The sequence below is a fragment of the Nymphaea colorata genome, chromosome 14 (genome assembly GCF_008831285.2).
Source record: "Nymphaea colorata isolate Beijing-Zhang1983 chromosome 14, ASM883128v2, whole genome shotgun sequence".
NCBI classification, from domain to species: Eukaryota; Viridiplantae; Streptophyta; class Magnoliopsida; order Nymphaeales; family Nymphaeaceae; genus Nymphaea; species Nymphaea colorata.
Window position 1 is genome coordinate 3,067,892 of NC_045151.1, and position 21,853 is coordinate 3,089,744.

Below are 21,853 nucleotides of genomic sequence, written 5' to 3' on the forward strand. Positions count from 1 at the left end.
ACATGCCATTTCCAGAATATGCTTCTTTTCATACCATGCCTCATGGAATGTCCTTTTTCATTTTGAGTATCTTGTGTTCTATTTGTTCCAAACTAAGCGACTTCCCTATGATCTTCCTCATTGTAAGACATTTTTCTTACATTCAAATGTCATTCTTTAGAATGTATGACTGATTTTGCTCATTATTTCATACATATAGTAGTGTGAATTGAGGCTGAGCTCTGAGCTTTTCAGGAATAGTGGCATTTGAGTTTCTTTGAGCCTTTAACTTATGATTTGTCAATTTGTCAATTCCATTTATCAATGGGGACAAGGAAGGGATATAACTCATGAGTGGTAGATTGTCACATCGATGTGGCGGAGGCCATTAGCTCAAGCCTGCTTGTCCCTGAACCCACTGCAAGTTTTTCCCTTACGACTTTCTCTCCCATTGTTGCTGAATGAGATAAGTTGTGGGATTGGCGTGATAGGTAGGGATGGGTATGTTGCTAGGTGTGAACTTCATGCTAATATAAAGCATATTGATATGAGTGGTGTTTTGGGATGAAACATAATCAATACCAGCTTTGTCCATGAAGAGGGACGTACAACTATAAATATCATGGAGAGTTTGACTCTAGCTTTGGAGGAACGTGAATTTCAGTACTTAGTGGCACTAGATCTACTTTGTTGTAAGTATTTGTCAAATTCTTCTCATGCCCAAGTAACTAATCATGAAGACAAGTCTAATATAATGAACAACTTGCATGATTTCAAGGTTTAAGCTTTATATTCTTGTTCCTTCCTTCCCAATTAGTCAGTATTCTTGCAAAAAGTTCCCACTGTTTCTTCCTTCCTCTACGTTACTATAGTAATTCTATCTAGCTTCTTGATATGGTACACAAAAGCAGTATGGTTGACAAGACTAAGTTAATTTGGCCTTAATGCCCCTTGTCACAACTAATATTTTGGCTTGCAAAGTGCCCAGGGTTGCCCAAGATTTGAACTCTCTTTTGCTCTTCTTAACTTAATAGAAGTTTTGTATCTGATTGATTAAAAGTTTTATAATCATCACTGTGAAATGACGTAAGGGATTGTCTAATTGTTGCTGATTAAAAGTTTTATAACTCATTCAATTGGGACAATTTAGAATTTCCTTCTTCTTCTTCTTTCTTCTTCTTTATCTCTTTCTCTCTCTCTCTCTCTCTCTCTCTCTCTATATATATATATATATATATATATATATATATATATATATATATACACATTCAATATTTTATCCAATTGTTATCTCAAGGGGTCAAGTTTTTTACTTTGGTTGACACAAAAATCAGCCTTGGACTACTAGCAATCGAAGACAATACCTATATTTTCATCAGCATTTAGCAAGTGCCATTGAGTTTGCTCCACAGCGGGCATAGTGCCTTTGAGAGTGAAAATAAGGTGTTGGATGCTCTATTGGTTACACACAATGACCACTCTTAGTGCCACTATATACCACCTCAATGCTTTGAACAAACATTGCTAGGCATCCAGGCAATGAGTGTAGCCAACAGGCTCTTGGCACACCATTGGTGATCTTAGGCACATAGTGGTCAACGACCTCTAGGAGCAGGCAACAAGCTTATAGAATGTAAGCTTATTTGAAGTAGTCAAGATAGTAATTCTATCTAGCCCAATGCCCTTATTTGAAGATTAAACCAGCTTTAAGTAATGTTCAATTTCTTGGTTTTATGAAAACGTCACAGCATTTGAGTAACGCAACAAAGCACAACGATTGGAACTTAAAAGACATTCTCAATATCTCTCTCAATTCCAAAATACAGGATTTGAATTGATGCCGTTTCATTGATTTCTCCTAAACGAAAGATTACCTTATTGCTGGAAGAAGGGTTTGATTCATTTTAAAGTAGTCAAGATAGTAATTCTATATAGCCCAATGCCCTTATTTGAAGATTAAACCAGCTTTACGTAATGTTCAATTTCTTGGTTTTATGAAAACGTCACAGCATTTGAGTAACGCAACAAAGCACAACGATTGGAACTTAAAGACATCCTTATTGCTGGAAGAAGGCTTTGATTCATTTTAAAGTTCAAAAGAAAGTAAAGTTGAACTGAGCCCACCAAAGCTTGCATTCGATTAGCCTTAATCTCTCTAGTACCAACAGATAGACACACTACAAACGTTAACTGCTTACAGCACCTTGCTTCATAGAAAATTATACACAGAATTCTCATCTTAATCTATAATCATAAGTAACACTGACCTGCACAATTTTTCACAAATTTCACGCCATCTATATTGAATGCATAACATGAAGACTATTTCGTAGTGACAACCATAAAGAGTCATCATCAGCTGCAAAGGAACAACTTCAAAAACCACTTCTTTTTATCATCCAAAGAACATGTTATGTTTTATGTTGCGGTGTAGCTTGGGGAACATTTCATGGTCAAATCCAAAAGGTGAAGATGATGATGATGAGGAGGAGGAAGAATGTGCTTCCAACCACCCATCATAGTATAAGCGCCCTCTGTATGCCACCAGGTCTGCATAATATACTGGTGGTACCAAAGATACTGGCTTGGTGCACCTGGCAAACGTGAAGCACAGATTGTACACCAGTGTCTGCAATTCATCAGATGAGAACACATTTTCATCCAACAAGACGTGGTAATGTGTAGGCTTGCTTGTCCCCAACAGTCCATAGTGACTGCAGAGAAAGAAATCAAACTCCTTCACATGAACAATCTTTGTATCAACTATGGTCCCTGGAGGCACATTGCCTTGCTTTGTCGCATCCCGACGATCTGCAGGAAAAAGTCGTGTGCGGTGCCGTTTCTGGGCAACAATTAGCGTTATAGATGGATTATAGCTAATACTTGCAAAAGCCTCCTTGATCACATCCAACTCCTCATTGAGCACCATGTTGAATTGCCCTTCACTAACACCATCCCGGAAAAAGACAACCTTTTCTGCATATTTTCTGTTTCTCTCGTGATACATCTGTGCAAGCTCTATGCACATATCACCAAGATTCACAATCTTTTCCTTACGGTTGTCCTGAGACCTAATCGTGGCCTCGTAAATGTTAGCGGCAGGCCAATTCATGGTGGCCACAACAGCAGCAATGGAAGGGCTGACCTTGTCCCGTGGGCTCGGATGGTTCACATCAGCACCCATGAACATGACATGCATGTCCTTGCTAAGACACTGTGCCTTTGGAGTACTGGTGAGGGCCACATTGCTACCACCAACTTTTGCATTGATCTTGAGAGCAAGGTTAGCAAGGTACTGTGAGTTTGGCCTCTCAATGTTGTTCCCAAGACAACACTGGGTCATGATACCGACCTCGGTTTCACTTATAAGCTTAAGAACCTTGTAGCCCGCATGCTTATAGGCTATGACACAAATTAGTACCTGCAGATTGTTATTGCACTTGGCTGCAATATCCTTAAGAAGCCTTCGAAGTTGATCCTGGTCAGATAAGCAATTTATGTCTACGCAACGGAGGTCCAGTGGATTTTGTGCTATGCTAATACCAATGTCATAGCATCTCGAAGTCAATGCTTGAGCAAACTGAGAAATCTGATTGGTGCTTTTGGATCTGTTGGGTGGCACAAAACTGATGATAGCCCAGCAACTGATTGCCTTGGGATCATATAGCTGATAGTGCAACAGGTTCCACTGGCAGTTTTGATCTAACTTCACTCTTTTATCTTGACCTGCCTTCAGATCTGGAGGATCGAGAACCCTTCCTTGCACTTCTGTTAGATTTGCAGTGCCTGATAGGCCAAATTGTTTAGCCACTTCTCCTCTGTACAACCAAAAAGCAGTTATTCAGCTAGCCGAACTTGGCCATTTTCTGTTCACATTTAAAAAAGACAGATAAATCACTTAAAATTTCACTGTTGTTATCTATCTGCCTATCTATTTATCTATATTATTCAAATGCCACCTTTACGAGGAACCATGACATGATTAGCTCCATGATAAGAGGATCATAGTTTGCAAATGAGAGAGCAAAACAAATTTACCCTAATGATGTGTTGGAAATATGTATTATAAGGATTTGTGGAAGTTGAACTACTGTCTCAAAAACTCTTCTATTTGGGTTATGGGTGTGCCACTAACAGTCAAATAGCCTTAGGACCAGTTAGCACACCCATATTTTCTTTTTCCAAATTTGGACTTGCCAAGTTTAACTAATTTAATTTTGTCCAGAAAATGAAAGCAATATTTCTTTTTAAGGACATTTTGGCATGTGTTGTTAGGTTGTAGATATAACTTTCTATCTTAGCTATTGGAACTTTAATAGTACAACCATTTTTGGTTATTGAACTTGTTGGTTGTTTCACTTTTATTGTCTGCAAATGTGTTGTAGTCATGAAAAGCGAAAATTGGGGCTTTCAATTTAATGCACCAATCATGCTATTTTAGTTGTGATTACTTATAATTACTAAAGCATGTTATCCATTATTTACATGATGCAGCTGGAACCATCATCAGTTTCCCTGGGACTCCATCTATAAAATAAATTTCTCTCTCATTTAATAAGCATTATCTGAACCCAACTATCTGTGAGACTGTGGCAATTTAACTACAGTTACAAGGATAAGATAAAACAAGAAGTCAGAATCAGATCAACTTTAGGTGCAATCAGGTATGCCCAGTCATGTGGGATTCTGTAGGATCCTAGATAACATGATACAGATGCAGAAATCAGACACAATGCAGATATGCTTTGAACAAAAAGCAGTTCTAAGAAATTAAGAAATGAATACAATATGGATAGATGCACACATACACATGCACAATTATCTAGATGGAAACACGTACGTTTATGTCTGTTCTTGTAAGATTCTCAACGTATAAAAAAGACAATACAATAATTTCCAAGTCATCTCAAATGCAAACCTATATCACATGAGTGTGGGTGCAGGTGTGCCATTTTCCAATAAAACCTGGGTGCAGGTGCTTCAGATGTGTGTGTGTGTGTGTGTGTGTGTGCATCTCTCTCTCTCTCAGACACACACACACACACACACACACACACACACATATTACAAATATAGGAGACATAAATGCATGCGACTTAGAGTGTAAAGTATAATAACCATAACTATTAGCAGCCACAGCCACAGTGCACCCAGTGCACAACCAACTCAGGTGTGGTTGCTCTTTTGCGGCAGCTACATGACATGAGTCAAGGTTGATCATAGCCATCCATCTGATAGTCCAACCATTAGACCAGGCAGAGTTGAATCAAAGGTTATGGACAAGGATAAAAGCATCATGTCTAAATCCAAAATAACCATCTAAGCTGTCTGCTTGCTGTAATGCAAGCTCAATTTGGCTGTAAATGTTCGTCAATGTATACGACCTACACCTGTTGATGTGAAAATAGAGAAACATAGGTAGCACGCTGATACTTGTTAAGTAAGTGCACTGAGAAGAACACATATAGTAGCATGAAAGAGTGACAACGCATAGTTCATGTTAGTAGTTTGGATTCTTTGGAAGGCTTACCCCCACGGCCCGTCGTGTGAGGAGACAATTTGCATGATTCTATCGAGTCTAACCCTCGGATTTATGTTTGTCAAACCTCTCAGCCACTTGAGAGCATCTTTTGATAAATTTTCTATTGAAAATCTTTGCCCCTCCGCCAAGACACATAACTCCATAGGCACATAGGTAGCAGACTTCTTGCTCAAATTTAAGCAGGGGAGGTACCAATATTTTAATTGCACCTTGTATTGGTCATAGAAATACTTCTCGATTGTTGTTGCCTTCTTAGGATTTCTGGCAGTTGTGCTCCCGGCATTGTTCTTGTTCGAAGATCTACCTCTGACATCAAAGAGATCAAACGTTTCCTCCCTAGCTGACCGCTTCGATAAACCGAATATGGTGTATGTCACCTCGTTCGTATTTCTGTGAGTAACTCTTACCTTCAGACCCTTCAGGATTTTCTCCCATTTCCTCATTTCATAACCATTCATGCAAACAGGTGCACTATTGAGTTGCAGGCCCAAATTCTGATCAAGGAAATCAATCACTGGAATGCTCTTATAAAAAGTCATGACTGAGAAGTCCACATTGAGAGCTAAGCCCTGCGCCGTCGGCCGGAGGCTCTGAAAGAAACCGTTCAATGCTTTAACACCACTCCCTAGATCAGTGACTTCAGCCGCGGAGTAAAAGTTTCGGCCACGAGCAATTCTGCAATTAGCAGGGTACTCCCTCATGACAACTTCAAGTGCTTGGATTGCATTCTCAATCGTGGCGGTTGTCGACCGCTCCAAATACTTATAGAGATGAACGAGATCGATCTTGGCTGCAAATTTTAAGGTGCATTTGTACTCACGGAGATCGGTGCCTTTTGATATCTTCACCGTGTACGAGCCTTCCTGCAATGGCCTTGGACTATACATACTCTTTTCTCCATCATAGCCAACTTGCAGGGCCGAAAAAAACCGTGGATTGTCTGCAAAAACCCTCTTCACAACCAAGCGGGTGTCGGATTTGCTTACCCGGGCATTAGTTCCAGTACCTAATGCTGCGGTCGATGATCCTTCTCCTGCATTCTCCTTCACAGATGCTACCGTGACATCATAGTGATAGATGCTACGGTTGGGATCGAATTCCACGCGGAAGTGGTTAGCAAGGAGCAGTATGGATCGGGAACAGCGAGTTCCACCGGAATCCGGCCTGTCCACCGGTTTCAAGACTGAAACTCCGGAAGTTTCTCCAGATAAACGCAGGAGGCTCAGCTGGGAAGTTGGTGGCTCTGCAAAAGAGAGGAAACCCCGTAAGAAATCCTCTTGGTGATTGCCTTGAGTGCGAGGCTTATCTGATTGGTTGGTAATTTGAAAAAAAAAATAGAAACTTGCTGCAGGGTAAGTCAGAAAATGGTCTCAAAGAACACCATGTACACCAAGGCTCCCCAAATGCATTTGGATTTGGATGTGAAACTCTAGATTGAAAGATCAATCATTAAAAGATCAAGCAAGGCAGTCAGGAGAGTGTAAGAAAATACCGAGCTTCTGAGTAACTGGGCATCCTCCTCCTCCTCCTCCTTTTATTGATGCTGCACCTCCAGCACTGGAGCCTCCAGCACCGGAGCCTCCAGCACCTCCTCCTTTTTCACCACCTCCTCTTCCCCAAGCATCTCCACCGCCGGAGCTTCCACCAACGAAATTCCCACCACCTCCTCTTCCCAAGGCCCCTCCTCTGCTGAACCCCCCTCTCATTCCACCTCCTCGTCCACCATCGAAGTTTCCACCTGCTTCTCTCCTTCCTTCAACGAATTCCCAGCCTCTTCTTCCCCACGAGCCTTCGCTGCTGGAGTTTCCACCTCCTCGTCCACCATCGAAGTTTCCACCTGCTTCTCTCCTTCCTTCAACGAATTCCCAGCCTCTTCTTCCCCACGAGCCTTCGCTGCTGGAGTTTCCACCTCCTCGTCCACCATCGAAGTTTCCACCTGCTTCTCTCCTTCCTTCAACGAATTCCCAGCCTCTTCTTCCCCACGAGCCTTCGCTGCTGGAGTTTCCTCCTCCTCTTCCACCATTGAATTCTCCATTACCTCCTCCTCTGCCGCGATAGAATTCTCCACCTCTTCCTCCTCCCCCTGTACCTCTCCCTTCTCCACCTGCTCCTCCTCTTCTACCTCCTCCTCCCCCTTCTCCACCTGCTCCTCCTCTTCTACCTCCTCTACCTCTTCCGCCTCCTCCTCTTCCTCTCCGCTGACTCTCCATTTCCTCTCCTCTCACTGACCAGGGGAAGCGAAAACCGACTGATCCCGAACAAGATTCGGCCGCATATGTAGAAACAAAAGTAACGCGCTTGGCCTTTCTCCCTTTTAAAGTTTCCGTATTTTACGGCGGCGTTAAAAAGACGGGATAGGCCGCTCCTTGGGCAACTAAAAGTTTAAAAAAAAAAAACTATAAATAAATACTCAAATGAAAATATATTTTCTGCCCATCGCCATGTCTTTATCATTGATTCAATAACAGCAGACCCAAGAAACGATCCATACGATAAACAAGTCCGCCTTGAAAAGCCCGAGTGTTAAACATGAAAGCCATGTCCTTCCTTTCAGTTAGAGACATCAAATTACTGGATTTAAAATGTGACATCTACGTCCTTAATCCTATCCGTTATTGTATTTATACATTCTTATTTGAATTCAAATTTAAATACAAATAAAAAAAAGTTATATCTGAATCCAAATCAGAAATTTGATTTCACAATCTAAATCATCTATATCCAAATTTTCAAACAAATTTACTCGATTTTTAAAATATATGAGCATTCGTTATAACATATTTGTTTAAAAATAAATTTTATTTGAATCAGCATTGAAATCCCATCAAACATTTATGTATATCTGAGTTTGAATTCGATTGAATGTGATGTCATTTCTTAAATCTCAACCAAATATGATTTCTTAATCTAATATTAAAGTCCAACTTTAATATAGAAAGTGGGTATGATAGGTTCAATAAACAATTTGTAATTGTTTCATAAATATGACGTAAAGATTAAGCATATTCACAAAACACTTGTTTATTTTTAGGGTGTATTGATGGAATAGTGACAAAGTATTTTCATGGACTAGTAATAGACTTTCTTTCACTTAGTAATCAAAGTTTGTGATATAGCAATTACTTTTAACAGATTTAATCAAATTAAATGAAGAAGATTTATGTACATTGCATTAACGATGCAAAACGGAATGTTTATGAACCACTTTAATAATATTATTCCCAATGCGGAGGGCCAAAAAAGTGCCACAAATGATTACTTGGCCTTCCGCTTCGAAAGTGGCAAACAAGCCCTTCTGGAAAGAATAACTACTTTTAGAAATTTGAAATAACTACAAGCAAGACGTTTTATTACACTGGCAAACGTTTTTTTATTACAGTTATTCTAAAAGAGTTTCTTGTTATAAATTTAAATGTGAGCCTCACTATGTTCTTCACCCATCATTCATTCACTGCATGCTATTTAAAGAATTAAGTTTGATATTAAAGTGACATTATTGGGTTGGCCCTCATGTCATTTCATATATGGTATGGAGCTTTCCTACTTTATTTGTCTGTCCTCGACTTTATAACGGATGGAATATAAATGGAAAGCGTCACTGAAAAGTTACTTAAGAGGAGGTTGTGGTTTCAAAAGGCCGCTGAGTTCTCTTGTCGGTTTTGGTTTTTCTCTCATCCCCAAATAAAACTTGTTTTCTCCAGGGGAAAAAAAAAAAGCATCCAGCAAACTTTGAAATTTCCTCTTCATGTGGTGGATCACATTCGGTTTGACCAAAAACGTCGGAAATTCTTTAGCAGCCTTTCAAGTGGGGACAGTTAGTTACCTTTATCCAACAGTGCCACGAAAGAGAGGACCAAAAAGTGCCACAAAAGAGATGCCCGGCTGTTCTCATGAGTGTAACCAGCGCTTCCATGGGAAAAGAAGAAAAGGACGAACTATTCTTTCCTTGGGTTGCGTTTTGAACAAGCAGAGTTGCAAGTCATACAGTATGTAATGATCCCAAATCCCATCAAACATAGAATAAAATTCTTGGAGGTTTTGGGTAGAGCTGTACACAAATCGAGTTGAGTTTGAGCTCGGCCAGCTCGACTTGACTTGACTCATATCTTGCTGGGCTCAAGCTCAAGTCAAGTTATAGAAGGTCAGTTCGAGCTCTACTTGGTAGACTAAGTCCTAGCTTGAGTTAGACTTGTTTAAGCTCATTCACCAACTCTTTCTTTGAGTTGATCTCTTTTCTTAGGTTTAAGATTGAAAATTCTATATATATATATATATATATATAAAAAGATAACCTAAATCAAATGAGCTTAGAGTTGAGTTCATGTAACTTAAGCTCGGCTTGAATTGGCATGCCTAGTTGTACAACCCTAGTTTTGAGAAAATCTGGTATTTTTATGCCAGCAATAAAGTCTTAGATGCAACTTTTCTTCCATGTGCTTTATTCTTCCCATACATTCTATTCGTTAGTGCTATCTCATGCCAAGTTCATGACTTTGTCCTCTTTTCTCATGCCAAGAGCGTGACTTTGTCCTCTTTTGAGCTGCTGTAGAAGTCCATCTTCTCATCTTACCAAAATTAAGCGCGCACACACACACACATATATATATATAGAGAGAGGCTGCACAGAAATTTTTATGAGTAGGGGCTAGATTAAAATATTGACAAGAGCCAAAATATCATTTCTAAAATTTTTATATAAGATAAATAATTTTTGTTAAAATTTACATGTGAAATTAAAAAAAATTGAGGGAGGGCCAGGGTCCTACCGCCTTCCTTAGCTTCACCCCTGTATATATATATATGTGTGTGCGCACTTGCTTGTTGTTGCTCACTCGACAAGAATGGGTAGCAAACAAGATGTTGTGACTGTGTTTCCCTCAAAAAAATCGAATTATTTTAATTTGAGTGTCTACGTTTCTCTCAAACAAGGATTTTTTGTGAAGTTTATGTCCTTCTCCCTCTCAGCATCTATTTAAACTTATAATCTCATCCCTTTTGAGGCTCCCCAATCTTTTATTGGAGTTATTTTAAGAGCCCCTTGTTGGACATTTAATTGTCATTCACTGAATGCTATTTTAAAGACTGACTGAATTAAAATAATATTCTTGGGTTAAGCATTACGTTATTTTCATATAGCATAAAGTTTTCTAATGTCCACATATTTTATTTTTCCATCTTTGAGTGGGTAAAAGTAAAAATTGACACTATTGAAAAGTTACTAAAGACCTTGTGGTCTCAAAAGACTGCTTGTTGGTGTCGCATAAAATTGAGATTCTTAAAATGTTGCTAGAAAGTCCAACGATTCCTGTGTTTGATTTCACTACTTTTATGGGCAAAAACATATGACCTGCTCGAGGAAGTCATGCAGTTAACAAAAAATATCAAAAAAGGTAGTGTATGATATGGAATATGAGGTCATTCATTGGAGTTATTTTGAATTAGTCCGGTCTTTAAAGTCTCCTGCAGTTAGGTTGGGCATGGGGCCGGCCTGAAGTCTAGTTTGGCCTCATGGTATGCCCATACCCGCAGCCCGAGCCAAACCCAACAATTTATCTGGTCAAGTCAGGCCAGCCAGTCCGACCCGACAATTCAGGCCAGCTTGATGCCCAAATTTAAGGTCCGGGCCTGCGTGTTCATGTCATACCTGGCCCAATGCCCACCCGCTATATATTATAATCTCATTAATTGTCAATTAAAAAGAAAACATAATAAATCAGTGACTTCTACATTCTCTTTTTTTAGTGCCAGGGAAGGAATTTAAACTCAGAAAAAGATGGCCTTATTTAGTTTCCTTAGTGAAAAAAAAGTTACCCGGCTTAGTCCAAAGCAGTTGAGCAGCCTTTCAAGTGGGGGCAAATAGCTTGGTCCAAAAGTATCTAATTGCATGCATCATGGCCTCAAGTCTGACACTTGCAAATAACGACGACCACTTTCTGATCTTGCTTAGTGCCTAAGCAACTTGCTCCAATTAGTTTAAGCAAATTCAGCATCTAACTAAGCTTAGTCCAAAGCAGTTGAGCACAGAGTCAGAGAGGTCTTTAGCAGCCTTTCAAGTGGGGGCAAGTACCTTGGTCCAAAAGCAACCTAATTGCCCGCATCATGACCTCAAGTCTGACACTTGAAAATAACAAAAGAGCAGACCAACTGGCTCTTAGTTAAGCTATTCGATCTTGCTTAGTGCCCAAGCAACTTGTTCCAACTAGTTTAAGCAAATTGAGTACCCAAGGAATCAAAACTCTGGTCAGTAATCAACTGCTCTTGGTTGAGCGATCTTGGCAAGCCACATGTAGCCCATTTGATCCGAGACGGTTTCTTCCAAATATTGGAATAAAATGGAGCCCGATTCGGCCCTAAATAAAATCATATTGAAAATATTAAATTTAAATTATTTTCATATAAACAATTATTTAAAGCCACCAATCAAGGCCGAGACATGTTGGCATCTATATTATCATTTAGAAAAACTGATATACTAGGATGCGTATTCTCAAGTAGTAAAAAAAAAAAAAGGAAAGAGGATAATATGACAAAAGTTTTCAGACTCAGAAAGTACTCCGAAAATGCAAAGCATTTTTTATTTTAAAGATATTTAAAATTTGTGCATAGTTAGATGTTCCCTCTCTCGTGTGTGTGTGTGTGAGTATATATATACACACACAAATAAGGAGCACCATCAAAAAAATTTCATGAACAAGGCTGAATTATAGTTTCTAAAATTTTGATGAAGTTCAAAATATCATTTTTTAAAATTTTTATATAAGATAAATAAATTTTTAAAAATTTACATGTGAAATTAAAAAAATAAAAAACTGAAGGGGGGGGGGGAAGAGGGCGAGGAAAGAGGGCGAGGACCCCTTGGCTCCCCTCCTCTCTCTATATATGTGTGTGTGCATTCTTGTTTGTTGTTGCAGAACAAGAATGGGTAGTAGAGAGTAGTGGAGCTACCACATTAACTCCTGAAATCTTGTATTGTGATTAAGCTGGACTTAAGTTCAGGTAGGCCTAACCGCATGTGGTGCCTACACCAGACCTAAGTTAATACCTAACAGTTAAGCAAGAGATTGGTTAGTACTCCTCAGTCAAAATTTTTTGGCTTTGCCATGGTAGTACACCCGATGTTGTGCCTGTGCTTCTCTAAAAAAAAAACGAATTATTTTTAACTTGGGTGTTTCTGTTTCCCTCAAACAAGGAATTTTTGTGAAGTTAAGTCACTCTCCCTCTGAAGCATCTATTAAAACTTATAATCTCATCCCTTTTGAGGCTCCCCAATCTTTGATTGGAGTTGTTTTAAGAGCCCCTTGTTGGACAACTAATTGTCATTCATTTAATGCTATTTTAAAGACTGATTGAATTAAAATGACATAAAGTTTACTAATGTCCACATATTTTATTTTTCCGTCTTTGATTGGGTAAAAGTAAAAATTGACACTATTGAAAAGTTACTAAAGAGCTCGTGGTCTCAAAAGACTGCTTGTTGGTGTTGCATAAAATTGAGAAAACTTAGAATGTTGCTAGAAAGTCCAACGATCCCTGTGTTTGCTTCCACTACTTTTATGGGCAAACATATAACCTGCTCGAGGAAGTCATGCAGTTATCAAAAAATACCAAAAAGCTAGTGTATGATATGAAATATGAGGTCATTTATTGGAGTTATTTTGAATCAGTTCCGTCTTTCAAGTTTCCTGCTGTTAGGCTGGGCATGAGGCCCGCCTGAAGTCGAGCTTGGGGCCATGCCCATACATGCTCGCACCCGCAGCCAGAGTCAAACCTAACAATTTATCTGGTCGAGTCAGGCCAGCCCAGTCCGACCCGACAACTTATCAGGCCAACTTGATGCCCAAATTTAAAGCTCGGGCCTGAGTGTACATGTACTCAGCCCGATGCCCACCCACTCTATATTATAATCTCGGCCCGATGCCCACCCACTCTATATTATAATCTCGGCCCGATGCCCACCCGCTATATATTATAATCTCATTAATTGTCAACTAAAAAACGAAAATAATTCCGTGACTTCTGCATTCTGTTTTTTAGTGCTGGGGAAGGAATTTAAACTCAGAAAAGGATGGCCTCATCTACTTTCCTTAGTCCAAAGCAGTTGAGCAGCCTTTCAAGGGGGGGCAAATAGCTTGGTCCAAAAGTATCTAATTGCCTCAGTCTGACACTTGCAAATAACGAAGAGCAGACCAACTGGCTATTAGTTAAGCTTTTGATCTTGCTTAGTGCCTAAGCAACTTGTTCCAATTAGTTTAAGCAAATTCAACACCTAACTAAGCTTAGTCCAAAGCAGTTGAGCAGAGAGTAAAAGATGTCTTTAACAGCCTTCCAAATGGGGACAAATACCTTGGTCCAAAAGCTATCTAATTGCCTGCATCATGACCTCAAGTCTGACACTTGAAAACAACAAAGAGCAGACCAACTGGCTCTTGGTTAAGCGTTTCGATCTTGCTTAGGGCCCAAGCAACTTGTTCCAACTAGTTTCAGCAAATTGAGGACCCAAGGAATCAAAACTGTGGTCAGTAATCAATTGCTCTTGGTTGATCGATCTTGGCAAGCCACATCTGGCCCATTTGCTTCCTGATTTGATGCGAGACGGTTTCTTCCAAATATTGGAATAAAATGGAGCCCGATTCGGCCCTAAATAAAATCATATTCAAAATATTAAATTTAAATTATTTTAATATAAACAGTTATTTAAAGCCACCAATCAAGGCCGAGACATGTTGGCATCCATATTGTCATTTAAAAAAACTGATATACTTGGATGCGTATTCTCATGCAGTAAAAAAGAAGAGGGAAGAGGAGAATATGACAAAATTACTCCGAAAATGCAAAGCGATTTTTATTTTAAAGTTATTTAAAATTTGTGCATACTAAGATGTTCTCTCTCTCATATATATATATATATATATATATATATATTCACTTCCTTTCACCTTTTTTTCTTCACGGGTAATTTATTTTCACTTAAAAATTGGTGAATGCTACAAAAAAAAAAATTGAGAAACTAATCAAAAAATGTGTTCCGTTAATTTTAGCAATTTTTTTCATGAAATTCCAAAAGGAGTTTTTTCATTCTGAATTTCTTGGTATATCTCCGCAGTTGGAAACTATGTACATCATGTAAACTAGTACATACTTCCATTGATCTAAATATCGTACTTGATCTTCTTTTTTCATTTTTAACTCATTCGATTGTGTAGGCAATTGCCCACACAGCACAATATGTAGGATTGTGTAGGCAATTGACAATATGGAACCACATGTAGGATTGTGTAGGCAATTGTCCACACAGTACCATAAACTATATGTATTTACATAATGGTTGACCCCAAACATTGAGCGCCTTTCAAGCATTTACTTCTTTTGAAATATGGTCCCTTAATTAATTTGCGTTTTGAGTTAGTGCCAGCAAAAATTTCTAGCTTTGCCCTTGAAAATATAGACACCCCTGCACATAACAAAAGAATAATTTGCGTGTTTTTTTTTTTACAAGACAAGATCCCAAAGCCCCACTTTCATTACAAAGTGGTAGGTGTTTTCCGATAAATAAAGTTATGCTTAGTAGTTTGGTAGAACATTTACAATTTTTAATTAAATAAAAAACATTTATATGTTAATCAAATAAAAAAGATTTATATACATTAATGAGGCAACATGGAGAGCTATTTAGCCACGAGATATAGGCTCCCAGTATTCTGTTACCGAAACTTTTAATTACATCACCTTTGGGACTCCCCAACCTTTTATTCTAAATGATTTAAAAAGCCGTTGTTGGAAACTTAATTATGAGTCTTGCTACGTCCTTGATCATTCAAGCAAGGGTGGTTTCATGCATTATATAGAATTGGATAGAAGTTTTAAACATTTTATTTTTGGAATGGGTGAATTGAAAAAAAAAAATCTACATTTTCAAAACCTGTTTTTGTGTTTGGTGAACTTATGCTTATGAAAGCAAAGTTCATCGTTTGATAGCTAAAAATTGGAGACGATTGAAATTACATTTGTTTTGAAATTTTCTTAAAATTATTAGGCGTATAGGTAATTTTAGAAAGGATGTCTACATTGTGAAAATATATGTAAAAGGATGGGGCGCAATAAATTTTTTCGTAGGGTTCGAGCTTTTCTTCTTTCATTTCCGCCTTTCTCTTCTCTCTCCTCTCCGCTGTTCTCTCTTATTCACCGGGACAAGAAAACCAGACCGGCGACAGGCGGGCGGCGACCACCGACCGGAGCTTGACGAAGATGCTGTCGTTGCATGGCTGCAGGTGGGTTCAATGTTTTCCTTTTTGATATTTTGTCTTCTTCTTCTCTCTTCATCTGGCTCTATTCCTGCCAAACGAGACCGGCGATGGACCGGAGGTCTCTCCCTATGTTCGCTCTCTCCCTCTCTCCCCACTGGATAGTCTGAAACCCTTTGAAGAGAGAGGGTTTCAGTTCTTTGCCTCTGCATATCTGAAACCCTATACGCAGAGGCAGAGGGTTACAATTCTTCTGCCTCTGCATGCACAGAAGCCCTCTATGACGCTGGTTTCGGGGAACCGCCCTCTCCCTCCGTGTTCACCCATGATGTCTATCTCCGCCTTGCAGAATGTTTCAGAGGAAGCCTCTGCGGGTAAATCCTCAAGACAGAGGGTTTATTGTGAAAACCAGTGTCGAAACCCAGTCTCAGAGACCCGCCCTGTCCCTCTATTGTTGCTGGTTCCCTCTAATGTCTCTCTCTCTCTCTGCATAATACATTGCCTCGCAGCCATCGCGGGTGACGAAGCTTCAAGCAGCCTCGCTTCCATCGCGAGTGACCAAGTTTTCAGGCGGCAGACTTGCAGCGATCGCGGGAAGCAGCGGCCTTGTTTTTCGTCCTGGAATTTTCGGGGGAAAGATGTTTCCGGAAAGACATCGGCTATGCGGCACGTAGTGGATTAATGTATCTTGATTTATCAGGCAACAATTTTATAGAAGGAGCATCCTCCGTTTGATTTGCCAAGCTTAATGCACCAGAAAAGCTCCTCTTAAGATGAGTATGAACGAGCTTTGCTGGGAAAAAAAAGGTAAGAAAACTATACCACCAATGAAATAACCCGAGTCCCATCTTTGCTTATTTTGTTTCACTCCAACCACAAAGAACTAATCCGTTATATTCCAATGCTCTTAATTTCAAGATTAAACCAGCCTTACTTAATGTTCAATTCCTTGGTGTTATGAAAAAAACATCACAGAATTTGGGTAACGCAACAAAGCACAACGATTGGAACTTAAAGACATTCTTATTGCCGGAATAACTTGTTGATTCATTTAAAGTTTAAAACAAAGTACAACTGAATTGATCCCACCGAAGCTTGCATTCCATTAACCTTAATATCTCTAATACCAACAGATAGACACAGTACAAACGTCAACTGCTTACAGCACCTTGCTTCATAAAAGATTATACACAGAATTCTCATCTCAATCTACAAGCAGAAGTAACGCTGACCTGGAAAATCTTTCACAAGTTTCACACCATGTATATTATTGAATGCATAATATGAAGACTACTTCGTAGTGACAACCGTAAAGAGTCGTAATCAGCAGTAAAGGAACAACGTCAAAAACCACTTCTTTTTATCATCCAAAGAACATGCTATGTTTTATGTTTTTGTGTAGCTTGGGGAACATTTCATGGTCAAATCGAAAAGGTGAAGATGATGATGATGATGATGAGGAGGAGGAATGTGCTTCCAACCACCCATCATAGTATAAGCGCCCTCTGTATGCAACCAGGTCTGCGTAATATACTGGTGGTACCAAAGAAACTGGCCTGGTGCACCTGGCAAACGTGAAGCACAGATTATACACCCATGACTGCAATTCATTTGATGAGAATTTATTTTCATCCCACAAGACGTGGTAATGTGCAGGCTTGCTTGTCCCAAACGATCCATGGTGACTGCAGAGAAAGAAATCAAGCCCGTTCTTCACATGAACAATCTTTGTATCGACTATGGTCCCTGGAGGCACGTTGCCTTGCTTTGTCGCATCCTGAAGAAAAAGTCTTGTGCGGTGCCGTTTCTGGGCAACAATAAGTGTTATAGATGGATTATAGCTAATACTTGCAAATGCCGTCTTCATCTCCTTCAACTCCTCGTCGAGCACCATGTTGAACTGCCCTTCACTAACACCATCCCGGAAAAAGACAACCTTTTCTGCATATTTTCTGTTTCTCTCGTGATACATCTGTGCAAGCTTTATGCACATATCACCAAGATTCACAATCTTTTCCTTACGGTTGTCCTGAGACCTAATCTTGGCCTCATAAATGTTAGCGGCAGGCCAATTCATGGTGGCCACAACAGCAGCAATGGAAGGGCTGAGCTTGTCCCATGGCCTCGGATGGTTCACATCAGCACCCATGAACATGACATGCATGTCTTCGCCAACATACCGTGCCTTTAGAGTACTGGCCATGGCCACATTGCTACCACCAACTTTTGCATTGATCTTGAGAGCAAGGTTAGCAAGGTACCGCGAGTTTGGTCTCCCAATGTTGTCCAAAAGACAACACTGGGTCATGATACCGACCTCGGTTTCACTTATAAGCTTCAGAACCTTGTAGCCAGGATGCTTGCAGGCTATGACACAAACTAGTACCTGCAGATTGTTATTGCACTTCTCTGCAATATCCTCAAGAAGCCTTCTAAGTTTATCCTTGTTAGATAAGCAAGTTATGTCTTCATAACGTAGTTCCAGTGGATGTTGTGCTATGCTAATACCAATTTCATCGCATCTCGAAGTCAATTTTATAGCAAACTGAGAAATCTGATTGGTGATTTTGGAATTTTTGAATGGCACAAAACTGACCATAGCCGAGCAATTGATTGCCTTGGGATCATATAGCTGATACTGCGACAGTTTCCACTGGCAGTGTTGATCTAACTCCACTCTTTTATCTTGAGCTGCCTTTAGATCTGGAGGATCGAGAACCCTTCCTTGCACTTCTGTTAGGTTTGCAGTGCCTGATAGGCCAAATTGTCTAGCCACTTCTCCTCTGTACAACCAAAAAGCAGTTATTCAGCTAACCGAACTTGGCCATTTTCTATTCGTATTTAAAAAAAAAAGACAGATAAATAACTCAAAATGTCACTGCTGTTATCTATCTGCCTATCTATTTATCTAAATTATTCAAGTGCCACCTTTACGAGGAACCATGACATGATTTAGTTCCACGATAGAGGATCATAGTTTGCAAATGAGAGAGCAAAATAAATTTATGCTAATGGTGTGTCGGAAATCTGCATTACAAAGATTTGTGGAAGTTGACCTATTGTCTCAAGAGCATCGTACGCAAATCCAACATAACCCTCTAAGTCATCTGCTTGGTGTGATGCAAGTCCAATTTGACTCTAAACGTTCGTCTGTGTATACGACCTAGACCTGTTGCCTGTTGGTGTGAAAATAGAGAAACATAGATAGCACGCTGACACTTGTTATAAGCAAGTGCATTGAGAAGAACACGTCTAGTAGCGTGAAAGAGTAAAAAGCACAGTTCATGTAAGCAGTTTAGAATACTTACCCCCACTGCCCATCCTTCGCAGAAACAATTTTCTTGATTCTCTCGAGTCTCTCCTTCTCCTTCTGAAGAGCATAATTTGACAAATTTTCCATTGAAAATCTTTGCCCCTCTACCAAGACACATAACTCAATGGGCACATATGTAGCAGCAGACTTCATTTCCTGCGCAAATTTAAGCAAGGGAGGTGCCAATACATTAACTGCACCTTGTATTGATAATAGAAATACTTCTCCACTGTTGTAGGATTTCTGGCGGTTGTGCTCCCCACGTTGTTCTTGCTTGAAGATCTACCTCTGAGATCAAACGTTTCCTCCCTAAATATGGTGTAAGTCTCGTTAGTATTTGTGTGAGTAACCCTTACCTTCAGACCCTTGAGGATATTCTCCAATTTCCTTATTTTATAACTACGACCAGGTGCATTGAGTTGGAGACCCAAATTCTGACGAAGAAAATCAATCACTGGAATGCGCTTATAAAAGGCCATGACGGAGAAGTCCACATTGAGAGCTAAGCCCTGGGCCGTTGGCCGGAGGGTCTGAAAGAAACCGTTCAATGCTTCAACACCACCCCCTAGATCAGTGACTTCCGCCGTGGAGTAAAAGTTTCGGCCACGAGCAATTCTGCAATTAGCAGGGTACTCCCTCATGACAACTTCAAGTGCTTGGATTGCATTCTCAATCGTGGCGGTTGTCAGATCGATCTTGGCTGCAAATTTTAAAGTGCATTTGTACTCACGGACGTCGGTGCCTTTTGATATCTTCACCGTGTACGAGCCTTCCGGCAATTCTCTTGGACTATACATATTCTTTTCTCCATCATAGCCAACTTGCAGGTCCGAAAAAAACTGTGGATTGTCTACAAAAACCGTCTTCACAACCGCGCGGGCGTCGGATTTGCTTACCCGGGCATTAGTTCCAGTCCCTAATGCTGGGGTCGATGATCCTTCTCCTGCATTCTCTTTCACAGATGCTACCGTGACATCATAGTGATAGATGCTACGGTTGGGATCGAATTCCACGCAGAAGTGGTTAGCAAGGAGCTGTATGGATTGGGAACAGCAAGTACCACCGGAATCCGGCCTTTCCACCAGTTTCAAGACTGAAGCTCCGGAAGTTTCTCCAGATAAAAGCACGGTGTTCAGCTGGGAAGTTGGTGGCTCTGCAAAAGAGAGGAAACCCCGTAAGAAATTCTCTTGGTGATTGCCTTGACTGGGAGGCTTATCTGCTTGATTGGTAATTCAACAAAGAACAGAAACTTGCTGCCGGGTAAGTCAGAAAAATGGTCTAAAAGAGCACCATGTACACCAAGGCTCCCCAAATTGAAAGATCAAGCAAGGCAGTCATTGTGGAAAAGTTGACAGTTAGTAGAGTGTAAGAAAATACCGAGCTTCTGAGTAACTGGGCATCCTCCTCCTCCTTTTATTGATGCTGCACTTCCAGCACTGGAGCCTCCAGCACCGGAGCCTCCAGCACCTCCACCTTTTTCACCAAAGAAGTCCCCACCTCCTTTTCCCCAAGCATCTCCACCGCCGGAGCTTCCACCAACGAAATTCCCACCACCTCCTCTTCCCAAGGCCCCTCCTCTGCTGAACCCCCCTCTCATTCCACCTCTTCGTTCACCATCGAAGTTTCCACCTGCTCCTCTCCTTCCTTCAACGGAGTCCCGACCTCTTCTTTCCCACGAGCCTTCGCTGCTGGAGCTTCGTCCTTCCCTTCCACCGTTGAATCCTCCACCACCTCTTCCTCCACTGCTGCAGCTTCCTCCTCTTCCTCCCCTTCCGAGATTCAATTCTCCACCTCTTCCTCCTCTCCCTCCACCATTGAATTCTCCATCTGCTCCTCCTCCTCTACCTCTTCTCCCTCCTCTTCCTCCTCTCCACTGACTCTCCATTTCCTCTCTGTCTCTCTGTGGGGGAGGAAGCAGAACCCGGTTGATGCCGAAGAAAATTCTTCAGCGCATGTAAACTATAACACAGTTACCGTTCTTCCTTTTTAACTAATAAAAATCTTCGGCCTTTTTCTTTTGTCTTTCATGCTGTACGCTGTACGGCACATTCTTAGTGTGTAAAAGGACAGCTTTGGCCGTCCAATGAAACAGTTGTTCTATGAATATATCACAAACATTGGACATATTAATGGAGCGAACGAGTTTCATGAATCAACCACATTAAATGTAACGGTAACAAATTATTTTCGTATTTAGATAACTTCATAAATTTGTAAACCTTCTTTCACTTAGTAATCTAAGTTTAATAAAGAACCTTCTCCCCTCTTTGTTAAAAAATCCAACTGGTGAGTCGCGTTGGAAAGGGCTCCGACCCAGTTCAGGTTCGACTCTCTGAACTCACCACACGCTTGCGCTTAGTCCAGGTTAGAAAGAGACTTTCAACGTTTGTGAGTCTTAATTTTCTATTCAGAGCAGTTGACCAAAAAGTCAGAAAAGTCGCCTTCCAAGTTATCCAATCGCCTAAGTATCTCGCAGCACTGTGGAATATTTTATTACGAGAGGATCAAAAAGTGCCACGAAAGATATGCTGGTCTTTTCCCTTTAAAAAGGTGAAAAAAACAATCGACAACTAGTCTTTCCTTGGGAGGGCCCAGAATTTCACCGTAGCAGTATAACTTTACTTCCATCATACGCAGTAAAAAAAATCTTAAATCCCATTAAACATGGAAGAAAACTGTAAGAAGTTTTGGGTAGAGATGTACAGGAGCTGAGTTGAGCTCAAGCTGGGTTAGTTCATCTTCACTCGATTCATATCTTGTTCGACTCGCGCTTGAGTC

At 40.3% G+C, this 21,853-nt stretch overlaps 1 protein-coding gene and 1 long non-coding RNA gene across 3 annotated transcripts; one reads left to right on the forward strand and one right to left on the reverse strand.

The window, feature by feature from the left end:
* Window positions 1-2,083: 2,083 nt before the first annotated feature.
* On the reverse strand, window positions 2,084-21,027 carry LOC116267525 (protein argonaute 2-like). 2 transcript variants are annotated; one of them, XM_050075240.1, is made up of 3 exons: window positions 20,453-21,027; window positions 5,510-6,764; window positions 2,084-3,797 (listed from the first exon to the last, which is right to left on the reverse strand). In XM_050075240.1, exons 1-3 carry the CDS (start codon window positions 20,958-20,960, stop codon window positions 2,375-2,377), a joined length of 3,186 nt encoding a protein of 1,061 aa, XP_049931197.1. In that variant the 5' UTR covers window positions 20,961-21,027; the 3' UTR covers window positions 2,084-2,374. The 2 variants fall into 2 exon arrangements, with proteins under 2 accessions (XP_049931197.1, XP_031505153.1); XM_031649293.2 differs by lacking the exon at window positions 20,453-21,027 and adding an exon at window positions 7,014-7,776.
* On the forward strand, window positions 15,639-17,791 carry LOC126409230 (uncharacterized). The gene is made up of 3 exons (XR_007572076.1): window positions 15,639-15,789; window positions 16,272-16,569; window positions 17,165-17,791. It is a non-coding gene; the product is annotated as an uncharacterized LOC126409230 (long non-coding RNA).
* Window positions 21,028-21,853: the final 826 nt, after the last annotated feature.

Coding starts and splice junctions, on each gene's coding strand:
- LOC116267525 (XM_031649293.2), bottom strand. CDS start 7,731: ATGGAGAGTCAGCGGAGAGGAAGAGGAGGAGGCGGAAGAGGTAGAGGA. Junction 6,765..7,013: donor CCCAGTTACTCAGAAGCTCG/GTATTTTCTTAC, acceptor TCTCTTTTGCAG/AGCCACCAACTTCCCAGCTG. Junction 3,798..5,509: donor TCACACGACGGGCCGTGGGG/GTAAGCCTTCCA, acceptor TTGGTTGTACAG/AGGAGAAGTGGCTAAACAAT.